Genomic DNA, 25,981 nt, shown 5'->3' with positions numbered 1-25,981 from the left:
CCATCAAGGTAAGTCAATATATATACTACTCAAAATTTGATAAGGATCACTAGGTTATATGTGTGTAATTTACCATTAACACAACAAAAGACATACATTTGACTCAGAAACGTGTTTACACAGGTTATGAATGAAAATTCATGAACGGTATGAACTTTTATCAATACGGAATGCTTGAAATCTGATAACAACACCAAAAGGCATTTCATTACAAAAAGTTAACAGCAAACCAGAGAAAGAATTACACAGTTTTTGGGGATAGTCCATCATTAGACTTAGTCGATGAAGTGTCAATACCGGGTATGGCATCCCCTTGCATCAATGACGGCTTGACAACGTCGAGCCATGCTGTCAATAAGCACCCGGATGTTTCCAAAGGGAAGGTTGTTCCACTCTTCCAGGAGGGCGTTTCCGAGCTCTGCCAAAGTCGTGGGTTGTGCTCTACGGCGTGAAAGGGCAACCTGCAGCATGTTCCATACATGCTCAATCGGGTTCAAGTCCGGTGAGAGCGCTGGCCAGTCCATACGGACAATTGTCTCCTGCTGAAGGTACTGCTCCACCACCCTGGCGCGATGAGGACGGGAGTTATCATCCATCAGGATGAACTCAGGGCCAACAGCACCAGCGTAGGTTCTGACGTAAACATCGAGGATCTCATCCCGGTTCCGCAACCCCGTCATTGTTCCTCTCTCCAGGACATGAAGATCTGTTCTTCCATCCCTGCTGATTCCACCCCAGACCATGATGGAACCACCACCATAACGGTCATGTTCACTGATGTTGGCATCATGGAAACGTTCACGTTGTCATCGCCACACTCCGTGCCTCCTGTCTGTAAAGTCCAAACAATACCTGGACTCATCGGTGAACAGAACTTGAACCCAATCGTTCTGTGTCCAAGTGACATGATCTTCAGCCCAGTCCAATCGCTCCCGCCGGTGTCGAACAGTCAGAGGGACTCGAACACATGCCCTTCTCGAGTTGAGACCTGCATTGTGAAGCCGATTCCGTATCGTCTGAGTGGACACATTCACCCCCGAGGCGTTCAGGAGGTCGGTACGTAGGCTGGTTGCTGTCCAGAAGGGATGGCGTCGTGCCTGAAGAGCCACAAAATGGTCTTGGCGTTGGGTTGTCGACCTCTGACGACCATCCCCATGTCGGTGTGCTGCTGTACCAAACGTTTGCTGTCGGTTCCAGACCCTGTTTACAACGCTCTGGCTGACGTTTAGTGCATTTGCAACGTCACCTTGTGAATAGCCAGCGTCAAGCATTCCAATACATCTGCCCAGTTGTTCTGTCGTCAGGCGATTTCTTACACGTTGAGAGGGCATTGTGTTGATAAACGTAGTGTAAACACTCAAGTGAGTTTGAAATTTTAGAAAGAATCAGACACCGATGCCTGAGTGAAAATCGTGCAATGGTAGCAAAAGCATAACCTGTGATGAGAAACGCATTTCCCATGGCATGAAATGCACGTTCAAGTTTGTTGACGATGTTTTTGATTTCACTTGGACACAATATTGCCAGTTATGCAGTTATTAATTTTTTTTAAACAGAAAAATATCTATGATCCTTATGCAAGGTGAAAACAACGAACAGTGATCAATCTCATAACTCCTACAAGCAATACAAAATAGATAGTTGGGCAAACACAGATCCCTGGACACACCAGAGGTGGGATTTTGAGCAGTATATATATATATATATATATATATATATATATATATATATATATATAAAGCACGGAAATAGCAATGAACTCTTAAATGAACATAACTGCCCTAAGTGAAGAAATATTTTAATATAAAGCACAGAAAATTTCACTCTATTTGGATACCCACTTCCAACCCTACCCAGGGTTGAACTCACGACCTGAGGAACCAAAGCTCCTAACAGTGTGTAACCAACGCACTAGACCGCTCGACCATCTAGGCAAGTCTAGTTACACGCTGCTTGAGATTTGGTTCCGCAAGTCGTGAGTTCAACCCTGGGAAGGGGCGGAAGTGGGTATCGAAATAGAGTGAAATTTTCTGTGATATACATGTATATTTAAGCACTAAGTTCCAACAACACCCGGTAACTAAAAGTGTCGGATCCACAAAATGGATACAAGGTCAAATACAAAAAAATATACAAAGCACTAAAATGACCAACGACACGAACAACCAGATTGTCAAATTTTCGGGACGACTCGTCCCTTCTTCAGGACAAACGAAATGAATTACATAATATGGCAAATATTAACAGAGAATAATAACAAAAACTACATGTACATATAAATACATCTAACACTACAACTGCACTAATCTACAAATGTATTTACAATGTAGTCCCTTGGTGTAGGATGGGGCCACAATAGGGGATCAAATTTTACATGCGTTATATAGGGAACATCTTTAAAAATCTTCTTTTCAAGAACCACCAGGCCCTATGAGTAGAGATTTAAGTGAAAACTTCCTAATTGAGAATAGATACAAATTTGGTTAGATCATGGCCCCGAGGGTAGGGTGTGGCCACATAAGGGGGTCAAAGTTTTACATGCTGATATTCTTCTACAGAAACACTGCGCCAATTTCAATCAAACTTGAAATAAATCATCCTTAGGTAATTTGATTCAAGTTTGTTCAAATGAAGGGCCATGCCCCTTCAAAGGGGAGATAATCACACAAATGCAAAAATAGGATGGGATTATTTAAAAATCTTTTTCTCAAGAACCAATAGGCCAAAAGAGCTGAAATTTACCGAAAGCTTCTTGACAAAGTGGAGATTCAAGTTTGTGGAAATCATGACCCCCTACGGTTATGAAGGGGCCTCAATAGGGGATCAGGAAGGGGGGCTGGCTGGGATTCCTCGAAAAAATCTCAAACTTAAGTATGAATTTTTTTTTATTCAAACAATCAAAATTTGTGTAAAATCTCAGGCTTAAGTCCCCCTTTTACAATTTACATCTACTTTGCCCGTTATTTTAACATACAAATCCCGTATTTTCTTCATACAAAGTTCGATTGATTGGCTACCCCCCCCCCCTTTTTTTTTATTTAAGTAGTAGTGAAAGGTATTTAAATTTAAACAGTGTTTTATTATGATAAATCCTAATAGGTACGGACAGCAGGTGCTGTCTATATACACTGTACATGCAGGTCCTGAAGACGGCAAAGTAGGTCGCTCATTAGCGGGTTTTCTTTGTCGTATTTCTCTTGTATTTTGTTTTGTCGTCTGTTCGTTATTTCGCGGCGAAAATTCGCAAATCATCGTTTTGTCGTGTTTTCGCCTTGAAAAGACGACAAAATTGGTCGCTAATTTGTGTGTGTGTGTGGGGGGGGGGGGGGTTGTCGTATTTCGCCTGTATTTTGTCGTCTTTTCGACATTTTGTTTTGTCGTCTTTTCATTATTTCGGGACGAAAAGTCGCAAATTGTTGTTTTCTCATCTTTTCATTTCGAAAAGATGACAAAATGTAAAAAATGGCACAAACCAGCCACCATATTTTGGCGATTTGGAGCCTATCACCAAAGTATACCAAACTTTGCATATTCCCAAAACACAGTATCCGGTTTAGGCCAACTGCAGCATCCATAACCTAGCCTCAAAACAACTATTTTATTATAAAAGTAATAATCTGAATCCTTTTCAATAATAAACGGAGTTTTAGCAATAAACATTCAGAGGACTTTGATCTTCTTTAGTCGCTGGTTTGAAAATCTCATTATTTGTGTAATTTGCAAGACGAGTCAAAGAGAGATAAGAACAATCTCGCCAAACATTTTTTTTTCGTAAAAAGTGTTTCATATATGCATTTTTTACAGCCAGTGGTGTTGCATACTGTGCATACTCCGCCTCAGTAGGAAGCAATTATTACGTCACAGTTGTTAACACAGATACCACAGTGGACTTTACTTCCACCTTCCGATTTACCTGCTACGTAAGTCCAGTTCTTATACCACATCACATAAATATTAAACTAGGGATGTTTCAGAGTGTTCAGTGTGTTCTTGGTGTTCATAGGCCGTGACGACTTCCGGTGATAAGGTGTACGCTAGTGACAACAAGGGGGCCTGTGGACAAAATCAGACACCACAAGACAAAATGAGCACAGGGGCCGGAACACTAACTTTTACTTCTTATGGTAAAGTTTACTTTTATTTAGTTAATGAAGCGCTTAAACATCTGAATTAATAGAAAGATTGATTAGTGAAGTTGATTTTACAACATTAAATAGTGCATATTATCTAATTTTCAGAAGCATGTCGTAAGTATGCGGTTTTTTTGGTATTTTTCTTTGAGTATAATCGCATAAAACGTACATTTTCGAACTGCTATTGGTGAAGAAAATAGTATAAATTTTCATTACATTGACATGTACAGTTGTTGTCCGTGTGTATCATCACGTGTGTCAACAATTGGTTGAAAAAAAGAGAATGAGTACTAAAACATCCTTTTATTAACAAACTCTTATAACATTACCTGTCAACAAGGATGTAAAAATTATTTAATTCTGACCCGTGATTAGATAGTTGGAATACATTAAAACAAAAACGAAAAATCTGAGTAAAAAAATAAATAACCGACACCCATTTGACGTTAATAAAAATTATGTAAAAAAAAATATTCAGTGATGAATTATTTACTTCTATACAACAATGTTTCTGACATTGTTTCTATATGAACTAAAGAAATTACAACAAAAGACTACAAGATGTATCCTTTTTAATATGTCAGTGGTTATTTTTATGTACTGTAAAGCTCTTTTGTTATTTTGATATCAATCCGTAAAGATGACTTAGGTAGCTAATGCCACTTATATATCTTTGATTAGAATGAAATTTTCGTGGGAATTTTTCACGCGACTGTGCATGAGTATTTATTAGTCCCTTACCGACAAAGTCGAAGGGGACTTTAGGTCTGTCCGTCAGATCAGTTGTCCGCACTTTTCTCTCTCTGTTCTTGCAGATTTAATATTTGGTACATTGCTTTGCCATTACAAGTTACAGATCAAGGTGGAATTTCGTCTCGGTCTGTTGATTTTTCAATAAGTTATGACCCTTGCACTTAGAAAAATAGCATGAATTATCAGTTTTCCGGATTTTTGGGTTGTGCTTGCAGATATTCATTTGATATTTAGTACATTGCTTTGCCATAATAAGTTACAGATCAAGTTTGATTTTCGCCTCGATCTGTTGTTTTTATACTAAGTTAGTTATAACCTTGGACTTAAAAAGATAGCATGAATTATTTTACATCGAAGTTTCTTATTTCTCTAGATAAGATTACTCCGCTCATTAAAACTTCCAGCATAGTAATATAACAATGTAGCTAAATTATTCATGATCACCTACATTTCACAGTTCATTGCCTTGGTTTAAGACTTATACTTAATTGAATTTGTCTTTTTTCCTGGTCTAGTCTGTATACCTGAATTGTAGTTGAATTCCAACCATTCCTATTCTGGTTCCCCAATATTCCCCTTTACCTACATAATATACTTATAATATGTTGCGGTCCAGTACTTTTTGCGACCGGTAGGGGACTGTTTTGTCATGCATTACTCCCAGAATGGTTGTTCTCCTAAGACCTTGCCGTTGCTAAATGTAAGCGGACTGTAAACACACCGCCATTTGCATTTTCGCCTCAGATGCTGAGACGTGAAATATGGCATGTCAAACGTTGCAATGTTTGATCTTTTTCATTTGTATTGTATAATTTTCCATTTGTATTATATATTTTCCATTTGTATTGTATATTTTTCCATTTCTATTCTATATTTTCCACTTGTATTGTATAATTATCCCCCCTCCCCCACCCTTCAAAGTATTTCGCACCTGTCGGTCGGTCGGTAGACCACATGTTGTCCGCTCAATATCTTGAGAACCATTCACTTGATGATAATGATATTTCATATGTGGGCTGGTTACGAGTAGAAGAGGACCCCTATTGTTTTTCAGGTCCAAAGGTCAAGGGTCAATCTAGTCTGCACATAGGAATATAATGTCCGCTCAATATCTTGGGAACCCTTTGCTTGAAAGACATCAAACTTGGCACACTGGTACATCCTAAGGAGTAGATGACCCCTATTGATTTTGAGGTCATATGGTCAAGGGTCAAACTGGGCATAGGAATATACTGACCATTCAATATCTAAAGAAGCCTTTGCTTAACAGACATCAAACTTGGTACACTGGTACATCTTTAGGAGAAGATGACCCCTATTGATATTGAGGTCACATGATCAAGGGTCAAACTGGACATTGGAATATACTGTCCGCTCAATATTTTGAGAACCCTTTGCTTGAAAAACATCAAACTTGGTACACTGGTACATCTTCAGGAGAAGATTACCCCTATTGATTTTGATGTCACATGGTCAAAGGTTAGGGGTCAAACTAGACATTGGAATATATTGTCAACTCAATATCTTGAGAACCCTTTGCTTGACAGAAATCAAACTTGGTACACTGGTACATCTTTAGGAGAAGGTGATCCCTATTGATATTGAGGTCACATTGTCAAGGGTCAAACTGGACATTGGAATATACTGTCCGCTCAATATCTTGAGAACCCTTTGCTTGATAGACATCAGACTTGGTACACTGGTACATCTTCATGAGAAGATTATCCCTATTGACTTTGAGGTCACATGTTTAAAGGTCAAGGGTCAAACTGGACATAGGAATATGCTGTCCGTTCAATATCTTGAGAACCCTTTGCTTGACAAACATCAAACTTGGTACACTGGTACATTTTCAGGAGCAGATGATCCCTATTGATTTTGAGGTCACATGTTTAAAGGTCAAGGGTCGACCTGGACATTGGAATATACTGTCCGTTCCATATCGTGAGAACCCTTTGCTTGACAGACATCAATCTTGGTACAGTGGTGTATATTCAGGAGAAGATGACTCCTATTGATTTTGAGGTCATATGGTCAAAGGTCAGGGGTCAAACTGGACATAGTAATATACTGTTCACTCAATATCTTGATAACCCTTTTGCTTGACAGACATCAAACTTAGTACACTGGTACATCTTCAGGAGAAGATGACCCATATTGATTTTGAGGTCAAAAGTCAATTGTTGAACTGGACATAGTAATATATTGTCTCCTATATTTTAAGAACCATTTGCTTGATTGACACCAAACTTGGTACACTGGTACAGCATAAGGAGTAGTTGACCCCTATTGATTTTTAAGTCACATGGTCATTTCACTCTTGACATAAGAAGATACTGTCTGCTCAATATTTTGAACTGATGATACTACTATCAATTAAATGATGTGTGTGTATAACCCTTTTTCAATTTTGCACCATGGGGGGGGGGGGGCATATGTGTTTTACAAACATCTCTTGTTTTACATTTGCATTCTATATTTTCCATTTGTATTGTATAATTTTTCATTTGTATTTTATATTTTCCATATCCCAGGAATTGTTTATTTTGATTTGTTACGATGGAGTTCATTAGTTAACGTTGCTTTGAGAATTGTTTACTGATGCAAGGTGAAGATAACGAACAGTGATCAATCTCATAACTCCTACAAGCAATACAAAATAGATAGTTGGACAAACACGGACCCCTGGGCACACCAGAGGTGGGATCAGGTGCCTAGGAGGAGTAAGCATCCCCTGTTGACCGGTCACACCCGCCGTGAGCCCCATATCCTGATCAGGTAAACGGAGTTATCCGCAGTCAAAATCAGTGTGCCAAGAACGGCTTAACAATCGGTATGAAACACGTCAGACAGCATTTGACCCAATATAGACGTGCTTAGCGCACAGAGCCGTAACAATGAGGGTTTGTTTACGTGCCAACGTAACACCTGCCGCAACACAAGATATTTGCCTTTAAGGTCATTATCGGAAAGACCCGTGCTTTTCACTTTTAAATGCTGAGTGTTTGGCAAAGGAGCAATGACTACCTATGTTTATGTCTTAGGTTTGATGCGGCAATGGCAGGATCGTGGCTCGTAATCACGACCTCCCGCCCACAAACCAAGCGATATACCACTGAGCTACCGCAACCAGGTCCATGCAGGACTAGTTATTTTTAAAAATACGTAGTTAGCAATGGCGAATCCAGCCCCCCCCCCCCCCCACCCCCATGATCTATTTTTAAAAGAACTGTCCAGAAAAGCATGCATATTTTATTTAGTCAGAATTCAGTAGATTCAGGGGACTTGGACCATTGGGTTTAACATCGAGTGTGGTTTGTTATAACTATTCATTGGATTATTTCAATAGAACAGAACGATAACACGTATTGGCAGTCTTTGTCATGGCTTTACTTAATAAAAACATATTTCCAATTCAACGACAATGTTCATATCAATACAAACCATCAGTATGTATATCATATACACTCTGTAATGAAATGCATGATCTACAACGATTTTTGGATAGTAATGTTGTAGCATCAATAGTCCATGCCTGTTTGAGTCAATCAATCAATAATTCACTCAATATTTTCAATCAATCAATCAATATTTCAATCCACCAATGTGTCAATCAATCAATATATCAATCAATAATTCATTCAATATTTTCAATCAATCAATCAATATTTCAATCCACCAATGTGTCAATCAATCAATATATCAATCAATAATTCATTCAATATTTTCAATCAATCAATCAATATTTCAATCCACCAATGTGTCAATCAATCAATATATCAATCAATCATTCAATGTCAATAAGCCCAATTATAGGCCACGGACCTGGACTAAAACAAAATATGTGGCAGGCTTAGCAAAATTCGGCCATATGTCTTCATGTATGTATAAGAAATGTTAACACACATGAAGACATCCGCCACAAGCGGGCAAAATTTTGCTCGAGCCATGACAAGGAGACTGCTTATCAAATAGTAGTTAGGTTAAGGAAATATTCTAGCGTTTCTTTGGACAATGCTGAGCAATCCATCCCATATAGTGTTTAAAAACATAACCTGAGCAATATCAGACAATGCATACTGTGTCTGTGAAATTTGGAAGAGCATTGTTGAAGACCTAGGTATTTTATGTATTCGGCATTGTGTGATGTTACGAATGGAGCTAAAGATTTGATAATACTCATACGTGCGTTGTCTGCTGCAATATTGAGAACGTATGTGTATAGTAACGCCTGGGGAGGATCTGGGACGATATGAACCGAGTTTGTGGAAGAAGTTTGTAAATAGGCATCCTGGCAATAGTTAATTTCAGAAATTTTTGCAATCTAGCCAATGGCGTTGTACCAATACGGCCCCCTCCCCAATTAATTAATATAACATCAGGCTTGCCCCTTTGTGCAACAATAGGCTCCACCTCCTTCCACACCATACCACTCTTACCACACAAAAAAGATGTGCTGTAGTAAATCCATATACGGCGAGCAGGATAATGAATAATGGAAGAGGCAATAATCCAGACAGTGGTATTGAATTAGGACGCACAATATTGCAGGTATACTTAAAAATTTGAATTGTTAGGCTCTGATATAGGCATTAAATGATTCGCATTTCCATCTGCCTCTAGCCTCAATTTCGGGTTGGGGATCTAGACCGATGAATTCAATAGGCCTGTGCAATAATGATGCAATTTGATATTTTGTGAGCGGTTTGGCATTAAGGTGTCAGTAAAATGGGCCACGTGCTTGGTCTAATGAATAAAAATTGTGTATGTGCTTGAACAATGAATCTGCTTGTGAGTTGAGTGAAATGTGCAACATAGAACCTCTATTGCATTGATGTTTTGAGCCAGTTATAAACAACGAAATATGTACATTGCCTATTGATACATGATTGTACAATAGTGTATGAGCGGCATGACTAGCAACAACCCGCAACAATGCAAAAAATGCCAACTGAAATGCGGTGGGAAACGTGACGGCTTCGAATGAACTTGAATAAACTATTGGTAGGATAGATATTAACTAGGTTCAGTATACGAAGAGTGATAGGGAAACAGGCATGCTTTACTAGGTTCAGCCTATGGAATCCCTGTAGGATTTAGCTTACTATGAAGGTTTTGTGTTGTCAATACCGCCCTCTAACTGAATTTTATAACTAATACACCTAGCCGTTGAAAACGATACTTAGGTGGCACTTAAGAAAGCAATATAGTTGATACACTGGTGAGCTGGTGGAGGCCAACATAGCTGGAATTCATATTTGGTACGAAAGTTTGAAGAGAGTTTATGCCCATTTGATAAGTTGATGATGTGTGGTTTAAGGCATGGGCCTTTAAAGTGATGATCGCAACATTTGAGGTCAATGAATCGATAATTCACTGAATATTTTGAATCAAACAATGAATATTTAAATATACCAATGTGTCTGTGGTTTTTCACTGATTTGAAGGGTTACCTGGTAGGAAACCTAGGATTGCATATATACATGAGCCATAACTCAGCATCAATGGAACCAAAGGAGGTTGAGGGATTTTGTTGTTCTTGGCCTGAACACATATCGTACTCGAGCCGGTTAGAACTAGTGTTACGATCATGTGCTATGCGAATGGCATGCATATATTTTTTAGATGCCCTGGATGTCAGAAGGGTGCCTAGCTAAATACTTGCAAATATAAAAAATCCATCTATGGAGTTATGAATCGTGGGAATTTTGTTATGTTTGATGATGGGTTCGAGAACTAATTGACCTTGTATGATTGAAAATTTGTGTGTATCATGATTGTTGTGTGATTGTGAAATGAAGATTAAGATAAATTGACCTAATGCTTTGCCCAAATTTTATCTTTGATGGCTTGAGAAACGTGAGCCCCAATTTCATCAGTAATGATTGTAATAACAAGATGTGTTTGTAAAACATACATGTATATGCCCCCATGGTGCAAAATTGAAAACGGGTATACACGTGCCTAATTTGATTGATAGTAGTATCACCAATTCGAAATAGAGAAGACAATATCTTCCAATGTCAGGAGTGGATTGACCAAGTGACCTAAAAATCAATGGGGGTCATCTACTTCTTATGCTGTACCAGTGTACCAGATTTGGTGTCAGTCAAGCGAAGAATTCGTAAAATTAGGAAACAATTAAACCATTGACCACGTGACCTCAAAATCAATAGGGGTCATCTTCTCCTTAAGATGTATCGGTGCACCAAATTTGATGTCTGTCAAGCAAAGGGTTCTCAAGATATTGATTGGACAGTATATTTCTATGTCCAGTTTAACCATTGACCTTTGGTTATGTGACCTCAAAATCAAAGGGGGTCATCTCCTGAAGATGCACCAGTGTACCAAATTTGATGTCTGTTAAGCAAAGGGTTATCTAGACATTGAGTGGTCAATATATACATATGTCCAGTTTGACCTTTGGCCTTTAACCATGTGACCTAAAATCAAGAGGGGTCATCTTCTGATGATGTACCAGTGTACCAAGTTTGATGTCTGTCAAGCAAAGGGTTCTCTAGACATTGAGTGGTCAGTATATGATTTCTATGTCCAGTTTGACCCTTGACCATGTGACCTCAAAATCAATAGGGGTCATCTACTCTTTGGGATGTACCAGTGTACTAAGTTTGATGTCTGTCAAGCAAAGGGTTCTCGAGATATTGAGCAGACTAGGTCTTCCTATCTCCAGAGAAGATTGACCCTTGACCGGAAAAACAATAGGGGTCCTCGTCAACTCATAACCAAGTTAACAACCCCCATATGAAATATCATTACGATGAAGTAATTGGTGATATTGAGCGGGCAACACGTAGTCTGCCAACCATCAGGTGCAAACTAATATATGCCCCTCTTGCTTGAAAGAGGAGGGGGGGGCATAATAATTATATTATAATAAATAACCATTAAGCACTGCACACAACAAAAATGATACAGCGTGTTATTAAAGTAGTAAAATGAAATTACCATAGCATTAAGACAGGTAATATCAAAACAATGCTAGCAAAACATCAATAATGTGAAATAAAATTATGAAAATTAAAAACATGCTGTGGATTAAGAAAGGGGATTTTCACCTGTTATGAAGGGTGTCACCGGTGGCTGTGTGGGTGCGGTGGTTTCCGCGATTAGGCTGGGAGGCTACCTTTGTGATTAAATGATAGCTGTGTCCTATATGCCCATCTGGTTCTCTTAGGGTTGACTTGATGTCGGACGGGGCTGAATCCGGGTTGGAATTGCAGGGGTCAGATTCTGTGTGGGCAATGACCGAAGAGCTGGATGTTGTGCCGGTCTAGCATAAGGCGATTTAGATGGGCGCTTGGTACGTCGCAACATTTTCTACGAAGTTGAACAATATTATCAGATAATAATATGAATCAGCACGTGTTGTCGGGTTAGCTAAGTAGGCCTAAATATAAACATTACGATCTTACAGATAAGTTTAAAAATAAACAAAATTAATGCTTAAATATTACAGTAGATGTATGGGAATAGAATAGCAACCCTTAAGAGTTAATTCAATAATATCAAAAGAACCGACCATGATGCCATACACGGCGTGTACAATATGGCGGTAGAGATGAAGCGAGTCGCCTTGTAAACCCATGAAGAAAAACTTTAAGCTGTCAAATTAATCAAAAATAATTGAACGTAAATACGTACCGCAGTTTAGATATGTTTTTACTATACCCAAATATATGGTGAATCAGTCGAGGACGGGGTGATGGTGTTGAATTGAAATTCCAGATCTGTTCAATTTGGATTTTCGTTGACATGCAACTCGAAAAGGACCGGCAATTAGCGCTTGCGCACTATATATACCCAGGGATTAGAAAGAGGGAAAGTGTCATAATAGGTATTTGGGGGGGGGGGGATAGTGTCAAAACCGCGCAGTTCAATTGATTGCAATAGTTATGTTTCTTTGCCAGAACAAATACTTGTTCTGTTCATTTCAATAACAGGACTTAACTCATAGTAAGTTAAGTCGGATTAATCTTGAGGTATCGTTTATCGAATTTGGTAATGCGCGAGATGTTGAAGAGGTCAAGTTTAGGAGACATGTTTCGCAGGCAATGGCGTGACCCCCCACACCCCACACCCCAATTAATTGCTTTTATGCATCTATTGTGATCAACACATTCAAACTAGTCCCTGGTTGATCTAGATAATTCTGAACGAAAGGATGCAGTAAACTGCTGGATACCTGGGGACTGTCTTAAGACCCCTACAGTGAGTCCAGGCTCCGGGATCATGAAACTGTCTTAAAGTTAAGTCAAAATTTTGACTTTAAATTAAGATTTGAACTTAGCTAAGATTGCTGACTTAAATGGATCACAAAACGAACTTAAGCAAATCTTAACTAAGATTGTCTTAACTAAGTCTAAGTCTAGAATCTTAAATTGCTATAGCAACAAGGAATTCTTTTGCGTAGAGGTAACAAAAAGATATAAAAAAAAAAAATAAATGACTTAAACAACATAGTCAGTGTCTAAAACGCCTAGTTTGTGATCACTGATGCTGACGCAGGCACATACATGTACCAACCCGCCCCCCTTTTATTAAAAAGAAACTTATTTTCGTTATTACATACATGTGCATACAAATTTTGATGTATTGACCCCGTCGCCTCCCCTCTTTCTAAAGGTAGTAATGAATGAAAGTGGAAATGTAAAAGTGATTGAAGCGATAATTTTATTAAATATAATGCCTTTATTTATTTTGTGGACTGTGTGTGTACGTGTAGCAAAGAAGGATAACTCTAATTAATTTCAAATTCGGGCTCGGACTGCACATTATTCGTGTGCAAATGCAGACTGCAAGTAATGATTGTTTTCTTCTTCCACATTGTCAACAAACTCAGTCAGGTAAATATATGTATTTTTGTAGTCGTAACTTTTTAGTGAAACGGTCGTATGTGTACGTGCTACTTTCACATTTACATCTACTTTACGAACTACGATCAGGCAGTGAAACGGACAATCGGGCGATCAATCCTGCGATATTTTGATCACATAAGAAGTCATATTTATGCCTATATATATATGAAAACGCCCGCTCTCAATTTTTCTGGGCTAGCGGTGTTACTTTTCGATTACATGGATTTGACTTCTTTTCCTATAAACAAACTTTTTATGTCAATACTCTGCTTAAAGAAAAACAAATTTTTTTTCATATATGATTTTCAACGTCAAGATCCTGTTTTCGATCTACCGACAATCTGTTGTTTCTTAAATAAATGATTTGTCCGCTTCATGGTAGGGACAGACATCTTCAACGACGGACATCACGTTAATTTTCTCTTACTCGCCTCAAAAATGCAACCAGCGCGGCCATTTTGAACGAACTTGGCGATAGTCTTAGAAAGTTAAGATACCAATCTTAAGCCTAAGTGATTTTTTTGTGATCCACTTTAAGACCAGTCTTAAGATTTAAGTGCAACTTTATTGATTTATGACAATCTTAAAGTTTAGGACAGTTCCATGATCCCGGAGCCTGGTGAAGGCTAAATATAATTGGGACCTAAACGAATGAAATCCTTCGTAACAAATCAAAATAAACAATCCCTCGGATACAATACAAATGAAAAATTTTGCAATGCAAATGGAAATAATACAATGCAATCGAAAAAATTATATAATACAAATGGAAAATATAGAATACAAATGGTAAATTATACAATATGAATAGAAAATATAGAATACAAAAAAAAAAATGACAATGCAAATGGAAATTATATGAAAAATTATACAATGCAAATGGAAAATATAGAATAGAAATAAAAAATTATACAATACAAATGGAAAATTATACAATACAAATGGAAAAGATCAAATATTGCAACGTTTGACATGCCATAGTGAAACTCGCCAATGATTCGTGTAATAAAATTGATTGCAAATCCCTGCGGTGTTTGAGCGTAAATAAGCAGGTCTTAGGGTCGGCGGCCCCCGATAAGTCAAGCTGATCGTGTAAGTTGACTATATAGATAAAAAGAATAAAAGTAAGGATGTTGGGGCAGCCCCCATTTCAGAATTGTCCGTGGGCTAAAATGTCGATTAAAACGTTTTGAAGTGTTTTTTCCGAATGTCTTACTTGCTAGAATATTTTTCCTAAAATAAGAAGAATCAATATCCTTTATCAATCCCAGATGAGTTTCAGTTTGTTACATCAACATCAGTGACATGAATATTCAAAAGAATTACGTAAGATAATGCACACGTGATAATTTCCTAAACAACGGATTACATTACCACTATGTTAATAATGAAGTTTTATTTCTAGAATGTCTCAAACAGCGTTTAACTGACAACTTCATGCAGTCACGAGATGAATTTTTTGATAATTCACCCAAATGTATTCTGTATAGACACCTTATTGATAATGTTACCATTCAATTTTACTTGACAAAATCTATTCCGGAAAATCTTAATAATCTTTTAGCAAAATTTAGATTGTCTGCTCACCAGCTTAGAACTGAACAAGGTAGATATAATGGCACAGCAAGACAAGATCGATTGTGTGAATTTTGTAATTTGAACGAAGTTGAGGACGAATATCATTTTATTTTAATATGTCCTTTGTACAAAAACCTCAGATCTGCATATATAAAAAATATTATTGGTCGCATGCTTCTATGTTTAAACTGGTACAATTGATGTCAATTCATAATAGAAAACAAATCTGTAATCTGGGTAAATTTTTAAAAGGTGCTTTACTCTTACGATCTAGCCAAAATATCGTCTAATGTATATGCTGGTTTTTGTTGGTTTCTTTTTTATGTAAACTTGTCTTATAACTCTATTCATGTATGTCCATCCTCTAATATTCACTCCACTTTTCATACTGTATACATCTTTTTTGTTTATACTTTGTAATTGAATATGTATTATGCTGATGAGCCGTAAGGCTTAAAGCCAATAAACAATACAATACAATACATCTATTTTGGATTTTTAAAATTTAATTTTACACAAGGAATTCAAGGCGGTTCCTCGGCCTCGGAGAGCTCCAGTAATTTAGGCCTTATTGCTGGTATCGTGGCGGCGGTCCTCGTGATTGCAGTAGCAGTTGTAGTTGGAATTGTGTTGCATAAAAAATGCACAGCAAGGAAGGGTAAAACCAAGGGACCATCGAGATGAAGACAAAATTCAACGTCCAGGTACGAATGCAGATATATATTGATTGTATATTGTTTAACGTCCTTCTCGATGATTTTTCATTCATATGGAGACGTCACCATTACCATTGAAGGGCTGCAAAATTTAGGTCTATGCTCGTCGCTTACGACCTTTGAGCAGGGAGGGGTCTTTAATGTGTTACAACTGCTGTGACACGGGACCTTCGTTTTTGCGGTCGCATCCGAAGGACCGCACCATTAAGTCGCATCTTACGACAAGCAGGGGGTACTGCAGACATATTCTAACCCGTATCTCTAAGGTATAATGCCGATAGATATATATTCATAGGGCTTAGATACCAGTAGACATATAAATAGATAGATAGATAGATAGATATTTTGTCAGTGTCCTAGATTTCTTTATTTTATTGATTATAGAACGGTTGCATTTCAATCACCCAGCATTTATTTGATATTCTGACACCCAATAAGGATATTATTGTTCAAATCACGCCCCAACCCCCAACCTGCGGTAGAGTGAGCTTAAAATAGGGGTTCAAACTTTATCTCAGAATACACATATTAATTGCTAAAAATCTAACGTATCATGTAAGTGAAATCAAACAGCAGAAAGACTTAGTGCGTAAGTTTATCATTATATGACACAAAATTACATTTATTGACACAAGTGATCAGAACAGGACAACAACACATTTCACCAGTGATTTGCGATCGGGTTTGGCATAAGCCTAGACTCCATATTTCAAGTGGTGAAAACGAAGCTCTTCGTAGTAAAACGTGCTCTATGCTGTGAATTGTTTCAGTGCAAGTATTTTTATATATTTTTCTCCTCCTAACTGCTATAAAAAGATGAGCATGTATTTTATTGAAAATTACTCAGAATTCTTTACAAGCCTTTGACCTTTCACTTCGTACCATAGTGACACTTATTTCTGGTTTTTCAATATTACAATTTTATTAAAGTTTTTTTAAATTGAAATATATACCATATGTTTTTCTTGACCCATTCAAAGGTTAGATATTACGAAGACTTTCGCAGGAAAAGCCCCCAGGAAATTTATCAATAATGTTTATAGTTGATCAAAAATATTGTAGTAGTCATCATAAAACTAATCAGTTCATAATTATTTGAAGATTACTGTTCGAAATATTTCGTGAAGGAACAATGTTTTAGGTCACATGAGTTTACTCAGGTGACCCATTACAATTGGTTGGCGACGTGCGTTAGCAATTGAACATTTTCAACTTCTTGATATCTACCAGTTCAATTCTTTTCAAATTTGGTATGAAACATATTTGGGACAAGGGGGACAGAAATTGTAAATTTCAGGACTCCAACTCCCCTGGGGCCTTAGAAACGGGGCAAAAACTGCTCAAAATTGACCAATTTTAACAATTCTTCTCTAGAACCGCATGAAGCATCTTTGGAACAAAGAGGACATAAATTGTAAATGTCAGGATTCCTGCACCCCTGTGACCTCTAGCATTCTGTAATGTAAAGTAACACTTACAGTTTATGGAAATACTTGAGCATCAATGGAACATTAATAATTTTAGAAATTTAATTTAAAACTTAAAACACAACTATGTGGAACTCCGAATTATTGAATTCGCATCTCATGTGATACATCTGGTACTTCAATGCCCCAAACTGTACCTTGAATAGGTACCTAGAATCTTTGGAATTTCTTATTCAAGCTAGAATAGTCAGTATTATTCAAAGATTGATGAACGGGGAAGAGAATTAAGTACTGGGAGTTGTGAGTCCCATTAATGGAGAAAAGTGAAGATAACGAACAATGATCAATCCCATAACCTACAAAGAATACAAAATTACGAGTACGGCAAACATGGACTTCTGAATATGCCAGAAGTGGGATCAGGAGCTTAGAAAGAGTAGGCATCCTCTGTCGACCGATCATGCCCTTCGTAAGAACTATATATATCTTGATCAAATCAGATAAGCAGAGTAATTTGTAAATCATTGTGTAAAGCGGCCTAACATTTGGCGTGAAACATGTCAGACAGCATTTGACCCAATGATAGGTTGTATTGGCAACCTATATCGTTATAACGACCATAGAAGTTTCGAAATGCTAATTTTAATTAAACGAGACTGTTGAAACCCCTGTATCATCAACTTGTTTGTCAGTAGCCTGTCTCGATTTAAAAACTGATCATACGCAGAACAATCTTTTGTGCATCGATTCAGTTGAGAAATATAAACACCATATGCATATGATAATGGAATATTACTACATAAATATGGGAAGTTGACGATGGAGAAGCTGAAATCATCCTGTTTATCATAAAGTTGAGTTGTTAGTTTGCCGTTAATATCTATTTTCAATAAAATATCAAAAGTATGAAGCACAAGTGGACGACTTTGTGGTTTGTTTTTAAATCATTCTAAGATTACATTTGTATATTTCACGATTCCTTGTCCATTTTGACAGTTTTCATTTTACAGTATTTCCGCTTATTTTGCCATGAAAAGTAACATTATGGGTACGTTATATTCACAGCGTTTTTAATAAATATTTCACAAGTTATGTCTTTAGAAAAAATATTGTGTTTGTCTACTGCAAAACTAAAGATGTATACAGAATTAAGATAAGCAAACTAGAAATGTAAACCTTCCCCGTGCCCTGACAGATTTTTCTTTATTCTACAGATCATGCCTGACTCCAAAGGATACTACTACCATAGAGATTGACAAGAGAAATCATACACACTTCCCTATAAACCGAAAAAATTACCAGTCTTTAAGGGATCCGTCCATCATTATGTAAAAATGATATCGATATGCAGATTGTCGATAAATGAAAACTATCCCTTTGATCTTAACAGTTTTTGTAAAATAGTTGAATCTTTAATTTTATATTTTAAAACTTGACTTATCAATTCATCCAGATATGTGTTTTACAGAGATTTGAAATTTTATTTTTAGTTTACATATACCATATACTTATTATTCATATGGAATAAGATTTATAATAACGTCCCTTTCTGCAAAGAACATACTATGATAATTTAAAACCTTTTGTAGATTTGTTTTGATATTGTTTTATGTGTGTATGGAAATCAAATATATATTTTTGCGGATTGTAGGTTGAATATATATGAAAAATGATCGATACTGTATGTATTTTGTTAATGAAAGTATAGTTAATAATGGAGATAAATGATCCCTTTACATGCCGAATTTCTCCAAACGTGGGGTGTGCACAAGCTGGGCAACTCATGATGAAATCCAACAACTGACTCTCGAACACAGCAAACGTCTTTTCTCGATCATTTCTTTAAAAAAGATTGAAACCATACATTATGAGTTTAAAAACAATTTCGGGTAATATGTGTATTCAAGTTGATTGACAGCTTAGCAATATGCTTCATCTAAATCATCATGGTATTTTTTCTTCATTAAATATATTATTCCAAGTTATTTTATGATAGAACTTAAATATTATTTACCTAAAATCACTCTCCACTGTGTCGTCTGATCAAAAAGACAGAAAGGACTCGTGTACTGTTTCCTCATCTTCATCATGAGACTCATGGACACTTTTTGTCTCTATTGATGTACATGAAATATCCTCAGTTGCACACAAATCTGGTTTAGCTCTTAGACGTTTTAGTGGTGGTGCTGGAATTAAACTTCAACTTGTCACAATCTCTTTTAATAGTTCTCACTTTGTTTTCAGTCTAAACACCTGTTAAAATGAAATATAGAATTATGTTTCAATATGAAAGGTGAAGATAACGAACAGTGATCAATCTCATAACTCCTATAAGCAAAACAAAATAGAGAGTTGGGCAAACACGGACCCCTGGACCTACCAGAGGCGGGATCAGGTGTCCAGGAGGAGTAAGCATCCCCTGTCGACCGGTCACACCCGCCGTGAGCCCTATATCATGATCTGGTTTGTTTGTTTGTTTTGATGTTTTCTGCCACACTCAACAATTTTTCAGTTATATGGTGGCGCCCAGTTTTTATTGGTGGAAGAGAGAACCCAGATACAATGTACCTGGGAAGAGACCACCAACCTTCCGAAAGTAAACTGGGAAACTTTCTCACTTACCGGCGCGAGCGGGATTCGAACCCGCGCCGACAGAGGTGAGAGGCCGTGTGATTTTGAGCGCAATGCTCTAACCACTCGGCCACTGAGGCCCCTGATCTGGTAAACGAAACCATCCGTAGTTAAAATTAGTGTACCAAAAACGGCCTTACAATCGGTATGAAACAAGTCAGACAGTATTTGACCCAATGATAGGTTGTACTGGCAAACTTGATTATTATAACGACCATAGAATTTGGGAAATGCTGACTTTAAACAAGGATATTGAAACTCCTGCACCATCAACTTGTCTGTCGGTAACCTGATTCGATTTAAAAACTGATTATACGCAGAATAAGCTCTTGCGTATCGAATCAGTTGAGAGATATAAACACCATATACAGGTTATAATGGAATATTGCTAGATCAAAATGGAAAGTTGACGATGGAGAAGCTGAAATCAATCCGTTTATCACAAACTTGAGTTGTTAGTTTGCCGTTAATTTCTATTTTCAATAAAATTTCTAAGTATGAAGCAGAAGTGAACGACTTTGTGGTGTCTTTTATCTCGAGTTCACAGAGATATATCGAATCGATATATGAATGAAAATTAACATTGTTAATAGATAAAATGTCGATGTATCTAAATGTCGCATCGAAGGCCACAGGAAGATTTTTTTTCACATAGAAGTTTGTTTTTTTAATAAATTCTGCTTCCTATGAACATAAAAACATGTCAGCTAACAAAGGAACATAATTCGTGCTCATGGGAATTCCAACAGACTTTTGGAAGCATAATCTCATAATGAATACGCTGGTTTTGAGATACGTCCGAGTTATTTCCCTTTGGAGAACTCTCATACATAGTAAGGCGCGAAAGAATTTGTTTACACTCAGGGGTGGGATAAATATTCATCACTGCGTAAAAGAATGTACTCAGTAAGTTTCTCATACGCTATTTGATCACTCGAATTCAACTGATACACAAACTAAGTAAGTGATAAGTATTTAGGGATTAATTAAATACATAGAATTATTATCCTATCACGTTATTCCGTTGGTCATAAGTACCATATCCAAGATATTTCTTGCAAATATGACATTGTTTGTATGTTTCCACTTCGGTAAAACATTTCTTTCTATAGTATTTTGTATTTCCCGCATTTACATATTTAAAGAGAAGCCGCTTTTAATACATTTCATCGACTTCCTCGTTGACTGTAGATCCATTCTGTCCCACTTAGGCATTCAAAGTTCCACTAAATGCACCTCCTATACAGAAGAGTTCGTGTCTCAAAACTGGCGTATTGGGAGCATATGAACCTTTAATTCTATTGTTTGACATTTTCCAAAGATATATTACATGACTATTTTCTATACGTTCCTTTTTCGGTCCACTCCCACATTCAGGAGTGTGTCATCTTTTAACTCTACTTGTCCAAACCTTTATAATCATTTATTACATAATTTTTCTGTCAGATTTTAAGTATTTTGTCCTCACTTTGTAAATCCATTACTATCATGAATTTCAAAATTCAACGTGAATCAATTCGAATTCGTCATATGTGGTATTGATCTGAACTTGCAATACTTTTCTCTTCCGACTGCCTGTTGAAAAATCTCTTGGAGTCATTTTTGAATGATGAGAAATGACCTTGGGTCATTTTTCCACTTTTATGCAGCACTGATGATGTAATGTGTTTGAGTAATTACTGAGTTTTCCGGAAGTTTTACTGGTAACATGCTTTGTAACACACTCAATGTGTTGTCAAGTTGCTAGGACTCTATCATGTAACACCAAACATGCATCATTCTGTATACTATAACCATCGCTTTGTTCTTAATTTTCTCTTACAAGACAAATTGTCTTCATTTGAGGAATTTTCGTAAGGGATGTAGCACGTGGCTATTGATCTGATGCATGTTGTAATGCAGGAAAAAAACCAACATTCCAGTACGTCCTGGTAGCTAAGTGGTCGATACCGTGTACTTAAGAAAGAGATTAAATCAACATGATCTCTGAATCATTGTCCTCTCTATACCTGTCGAACTGATAGAACAAAACTTAAAGTTGACAAAGAACTCTGTACTTATATGTAATCTCCAGATATAATTTATAAGGATTTGACACAAAAAGTTTATTAACAATCAAGACAGTGGTTTTTCTAATAGAAAAACTTCCAGAAAATTATTTAGCGAAGAATGGATGCAGCGTGCTTTTCTTTTTGATTTACAATTAGACTTTTACTTCCTGGAGACAGGAAAATTCCCAGTGATGTTTTGAATAGAAACGAACTTCTCCTTTGAAAAGTTACCACTATTTCCAAATCTATGGTCGAGGTAAGAAGATTTATAAACATCTCCTATTTTTATATCATTTTATCCTTGTTTCCCCTTGTTATTATGTTAGAGCTGTAGCATTGGCTTGTTTTATGTCAGAGTGGATTTCACTGAAATATTGCCCTAAAGCAACAAGACATCATGGAAGAAACATTTGGAGTGTCTTGGGTCAAGATCAAAAGTTCAATATCTGACGAAAATTTAAATTCATATAGTTTTTATCGAGAACCGCCATTATCCTTAAAACTAAATATGATGCATGTGATACAACTTGATTATCAAGTACATACAAGCATTATACTACATACATGTGTAACGTTTCCTAAATCCTACAATTTATTAACAATTGAAAATGTACGTGTAATATTTAAATGTCACCTTCAAATATTCATTATTTCCAATTATCTTTACCATTTCAAATAATGAATGTGAACGATGTGCGTATGAATCTTGATAAACATAGTACTAATTAAACGACTGGGAATACCGACAATAATGAAAGTAAAATGTAAGTATAAAAGATAAATATCATACATGAGGCTGTAAACAGTGAAACTTCACGCCAGCATACTTTCATGAAGCTCTAATGCGCTTTATGGAATATGCTAGTGAAAAGCGTCGCAGATCATACCCTAGAGTATTTTCAAAAATAAAATTGATTTCATCAATGAACATTAAGTGTTTAATTCTATCAAAAATTGTGTAATCGTTGTCGGACGACAGAAACGTATCGTAGTATGTACCATCCTCCCCCACCCATTTAACCACACCCCACACACCCCTGACACACAATTTCTTGAATTTAAATTTTTATCCGACAATTTTCCATTGATCTCACCCCTTCTTAGTTTTTCTAAAATAATTGCTTGAATTATTTTTCAAAACATTTGAAATGCAATGCATTATATCAATGAGTTACTCAAGCATCAAGCAATGGTCATATTTTCAAATCTACCGTGAAAATTCTATGTGAAAAGCTCTTGCTTTGTTTGAAAGTGAAATTAGTAAGAGCTGACAACCAAATTTCCATAGTAGGCGTTGGCAGAATATAAAACCTTCACGCCTGATTACGAAAAACTATTTATGTTTATCAGCTTCTATTACCCAAACTCTGCTCACCGTAGCTCGTTTTTGCTGTCATAAAAAATCTGAACAAAGAATGATTGAGACTGAAAATTTGTCATTTATTACAATACCAAATGACGAAAGAAATCTTCAACATAAGATTTTGGGGGAAATCAGATAATACATTCTACATGAAAGTACCTGCAAAGCTAAATTACTCAAAGTCTTATTTCCCCCAAAGAAGACAAAATAACTTAAATAATGCTACGCTATAAGATGACAAATAAAAATTCATCAAAACAAACCCAGAGCAAAAAGATGGCGAACAAATAAGGCCACACTATTGACGTCTCTATAAGAGTGAAAGATCCTCAAAGAGACACCGTGTATCATTCATTACTGAAATAATACTAGTATAGATTTAGCGAATTAATTAACGGATAAAGAAATGATTACACCCTGAAGGTAGGAGTAATACATGTAGATTCAGACCTTCCTCAGTAATGTAATTTTGACAAGAAATGTCCATTGTCTAGTGGCGAACGTGTTACGTTTGTCTTCATTTTATCGATTGACTTGGTTTTATCTGATAACTAAATGACCTAAAGCTGCTACATGAGTGAAAAATGATGGACGACAAACAATAAACAAGACTTACCTAACGGAATAACATAATCGGGGATTTTTAATTCCGTAACTGATCGTTAAAAAATACATGTGAAAAATACAAAGTGCACTTCGTGATGATGTAAGGAAAACTCGCAGCTATATCTGCTAAAAATTAATTAAGAAATCCCAATGATGATATTTCATGATTAACAATCGACGGATATTTCCGAGACAACGTAGATATTGCTCATATGAATATTTCTGCAACTACGTCATACCAAATCATGTTGCTATAAACTTTTTGTTTTTCTCATAAACTACACATATAATGGAGGTGTAAAAGGCAAGGTTTTTATTTAATTCATTCTTAAAAATTAATGGAGGCATGAATTGCGATGCTTCATGCCACCATACTTCATAGAATGTGTTAGCGCTTCATGAAATGGATACCGCTTGGAGCATTGCAGTCCATGCCCTCTTGAATTTTAAATGAAGCCTATTTCTTATATTTACATTCTGCTTTCATTTCTGTCGGAATTCCCAGTCATTAAAACATGTTCTTTATTTATCACCTTTCACCAGCTTTAGATGAGGTGCATTGTGCTCAGAGCCGTAACGGCGAGGGTTTTTGGTAGTGCCCACGCCTACCGCGACACATGACCCCCGTCTCCAAGGTTACATAAAGCAAAAGGCCATCCATATAGTTATTTTACCTTGTAAAAGAATGCATATTCTGAATAATCATCAGTATATCATAGAATAAGATCGACTTCCTATATGCTTTTTTTCAAAAGTAAACTTTAATTTTGAATTCAAAATACACGTATGTACTAGTACTTCTTTGATATCCGTATTTTCAGAAAATCATGTGGTCACAGTGTATCTAACCCTATCAAAATATGGGATTGGTCTCGATTTAATTTCTATGGAGAATTAAAAAAAATATGACAGTAGCTTCGCTCTTCCCAAATACAAACTTGATTTATGAAATGTAGTAAATGAGCAATTCGGATGAGTAAAACAAAAAATAATCACAGCAGAACCTCCTTTAACCGGGATCCAGTAATTACGGTAATGTTCACTCATTCTTTGCTCAAAGAAGACAAAAGATTGTCTCTCAACAACACGGACATGTTAATCGGTAAGTTGAAGGGTATATTTTTGCAATGAATGACTAAATAACCAAACCTGACAATCGTCCAATGAAGGATTTTGCATGCAAAGAAGACAAATCTAATTATAATTAATGGAATAGATGACATCTTACACCGTACTGATTTATTACGTGAACCTCTTCCTTGCTTTACAATGCGTCATAATGATCAATTTATAGGTTACGGTAACAGGAAAGTCTATACATGCACATGTATATAATTCAGAAATAGGTATAGAAAAAATATACACCCGACAGAGTTGCTTGTAAATGGTAGGGGTCCAATTATCATATCATATCGAACTTTTCGCCGAAAATTGCAAGCGATGCAGTTGGTAAAAAAGAAAACCAAAATGGCGGCGTGATATACCTTATGGATAGTTTGTGTATAGGAAGGGATTTTTTTTTATCATAGATATCCAACGTCGAGTGCCTGTAGAGATTGAGTATATTCAACTAGTTTCTTCACTTCTTCAAGCGTATGAAGAAACACGTGTTAGCGTCGCCAGTAAAACGGCTGTTTGGGACCGTTAAATCAACATTGACGGTCGCCATTACATAATATGTCACTAATGAGAGGATAATTCTCCTCTTCACGTATTTTGTTTGATGTTTACGGCTTATTTCGTTGAGTTTATATGAAATACGTTACATAATGTTTATATTTGACGCTATGTTTTTACACCGTTCTGAGTCACAATGGAATTGTTTTCGTCTAGTTTAGCTTCAAAGA

General features: G+C 36.6%; 2 protein-coding genes across 2 annotated transcripts in view; both read left to right on the top strand.

Annotated features, from left to right (window-relative positions):
* The window catches only part of LOC125681012 (uncharacterized), a 34,370-nt gene extending 14,570 nt beyond the window's left edge, over positions 1 to 19,800 (top strand). The window contains exons 6-11 of the mRNA XM_056155756.1: positions 3,805 to 3,920; positions 4,004 to 4,129; positions 9,269 to 9,280; positions 12,322 to 12,325; positions 15,870 to 16,044; positions 18,698 to 19,800. Coding sequence (XP_056011731.1) covers positions 3,805 to 3,920; positions 4,004 to 4,129; positions 9,269 to 9,280; positions 12,322 to 12,325; positions 15,870 to 16,024 — 413 coding nt within the window. The 3' untranslated portion in view covers positions 16,025 to 16,044; positions 18,698 to 19,800. The remainder of the gene's footprint in view (positions 1 to 3,804; positions 3,921 to 4,003; positions 4,130 to 9,268; positions 9,281 to 12,321; positions 12,326 to 15,869; positions 16,045 to 18,697) is intronic.
* A 2,346-nt stretch (positions 19,801 to 22,146) lies between these two features.
* Positions 22,147 to 25,981, top strand: part of LOC125679262 (uncharacterized) — a 62,242-nt gene continuing 58,407 nt past the window's right edge. Inside the window, exon 1 of the mRNA XM_048918357.2 lies at positions 22,147 to 22,421. The gene's annotated coding sequence lies outside the window, so the exon portion shown is untranslated. The remainder of the gene's footprint in view (positions 22,422 to 25,981) is intronic.

The sequence above is a fragment of the Ostrea edulis genome, chromosome 2 (genome assembly GCF_947568905.1).
Source record: "Ostrea edulis chromosome 2, xbOstEdul1.1, whole genome shotgun sequence".
NCBI classification, from domain to species: Eukaryota; Metazoa; Mollusca; class Bivalvia; order Ostreida; family Ostreidae; genus Ostrea; species Ostrea edulis.
The sequence above is the reverse complement of the archived record's forward strand: the minus strand, read 5'-3'. Positions and strand labels throughout refer to the sequence as shown.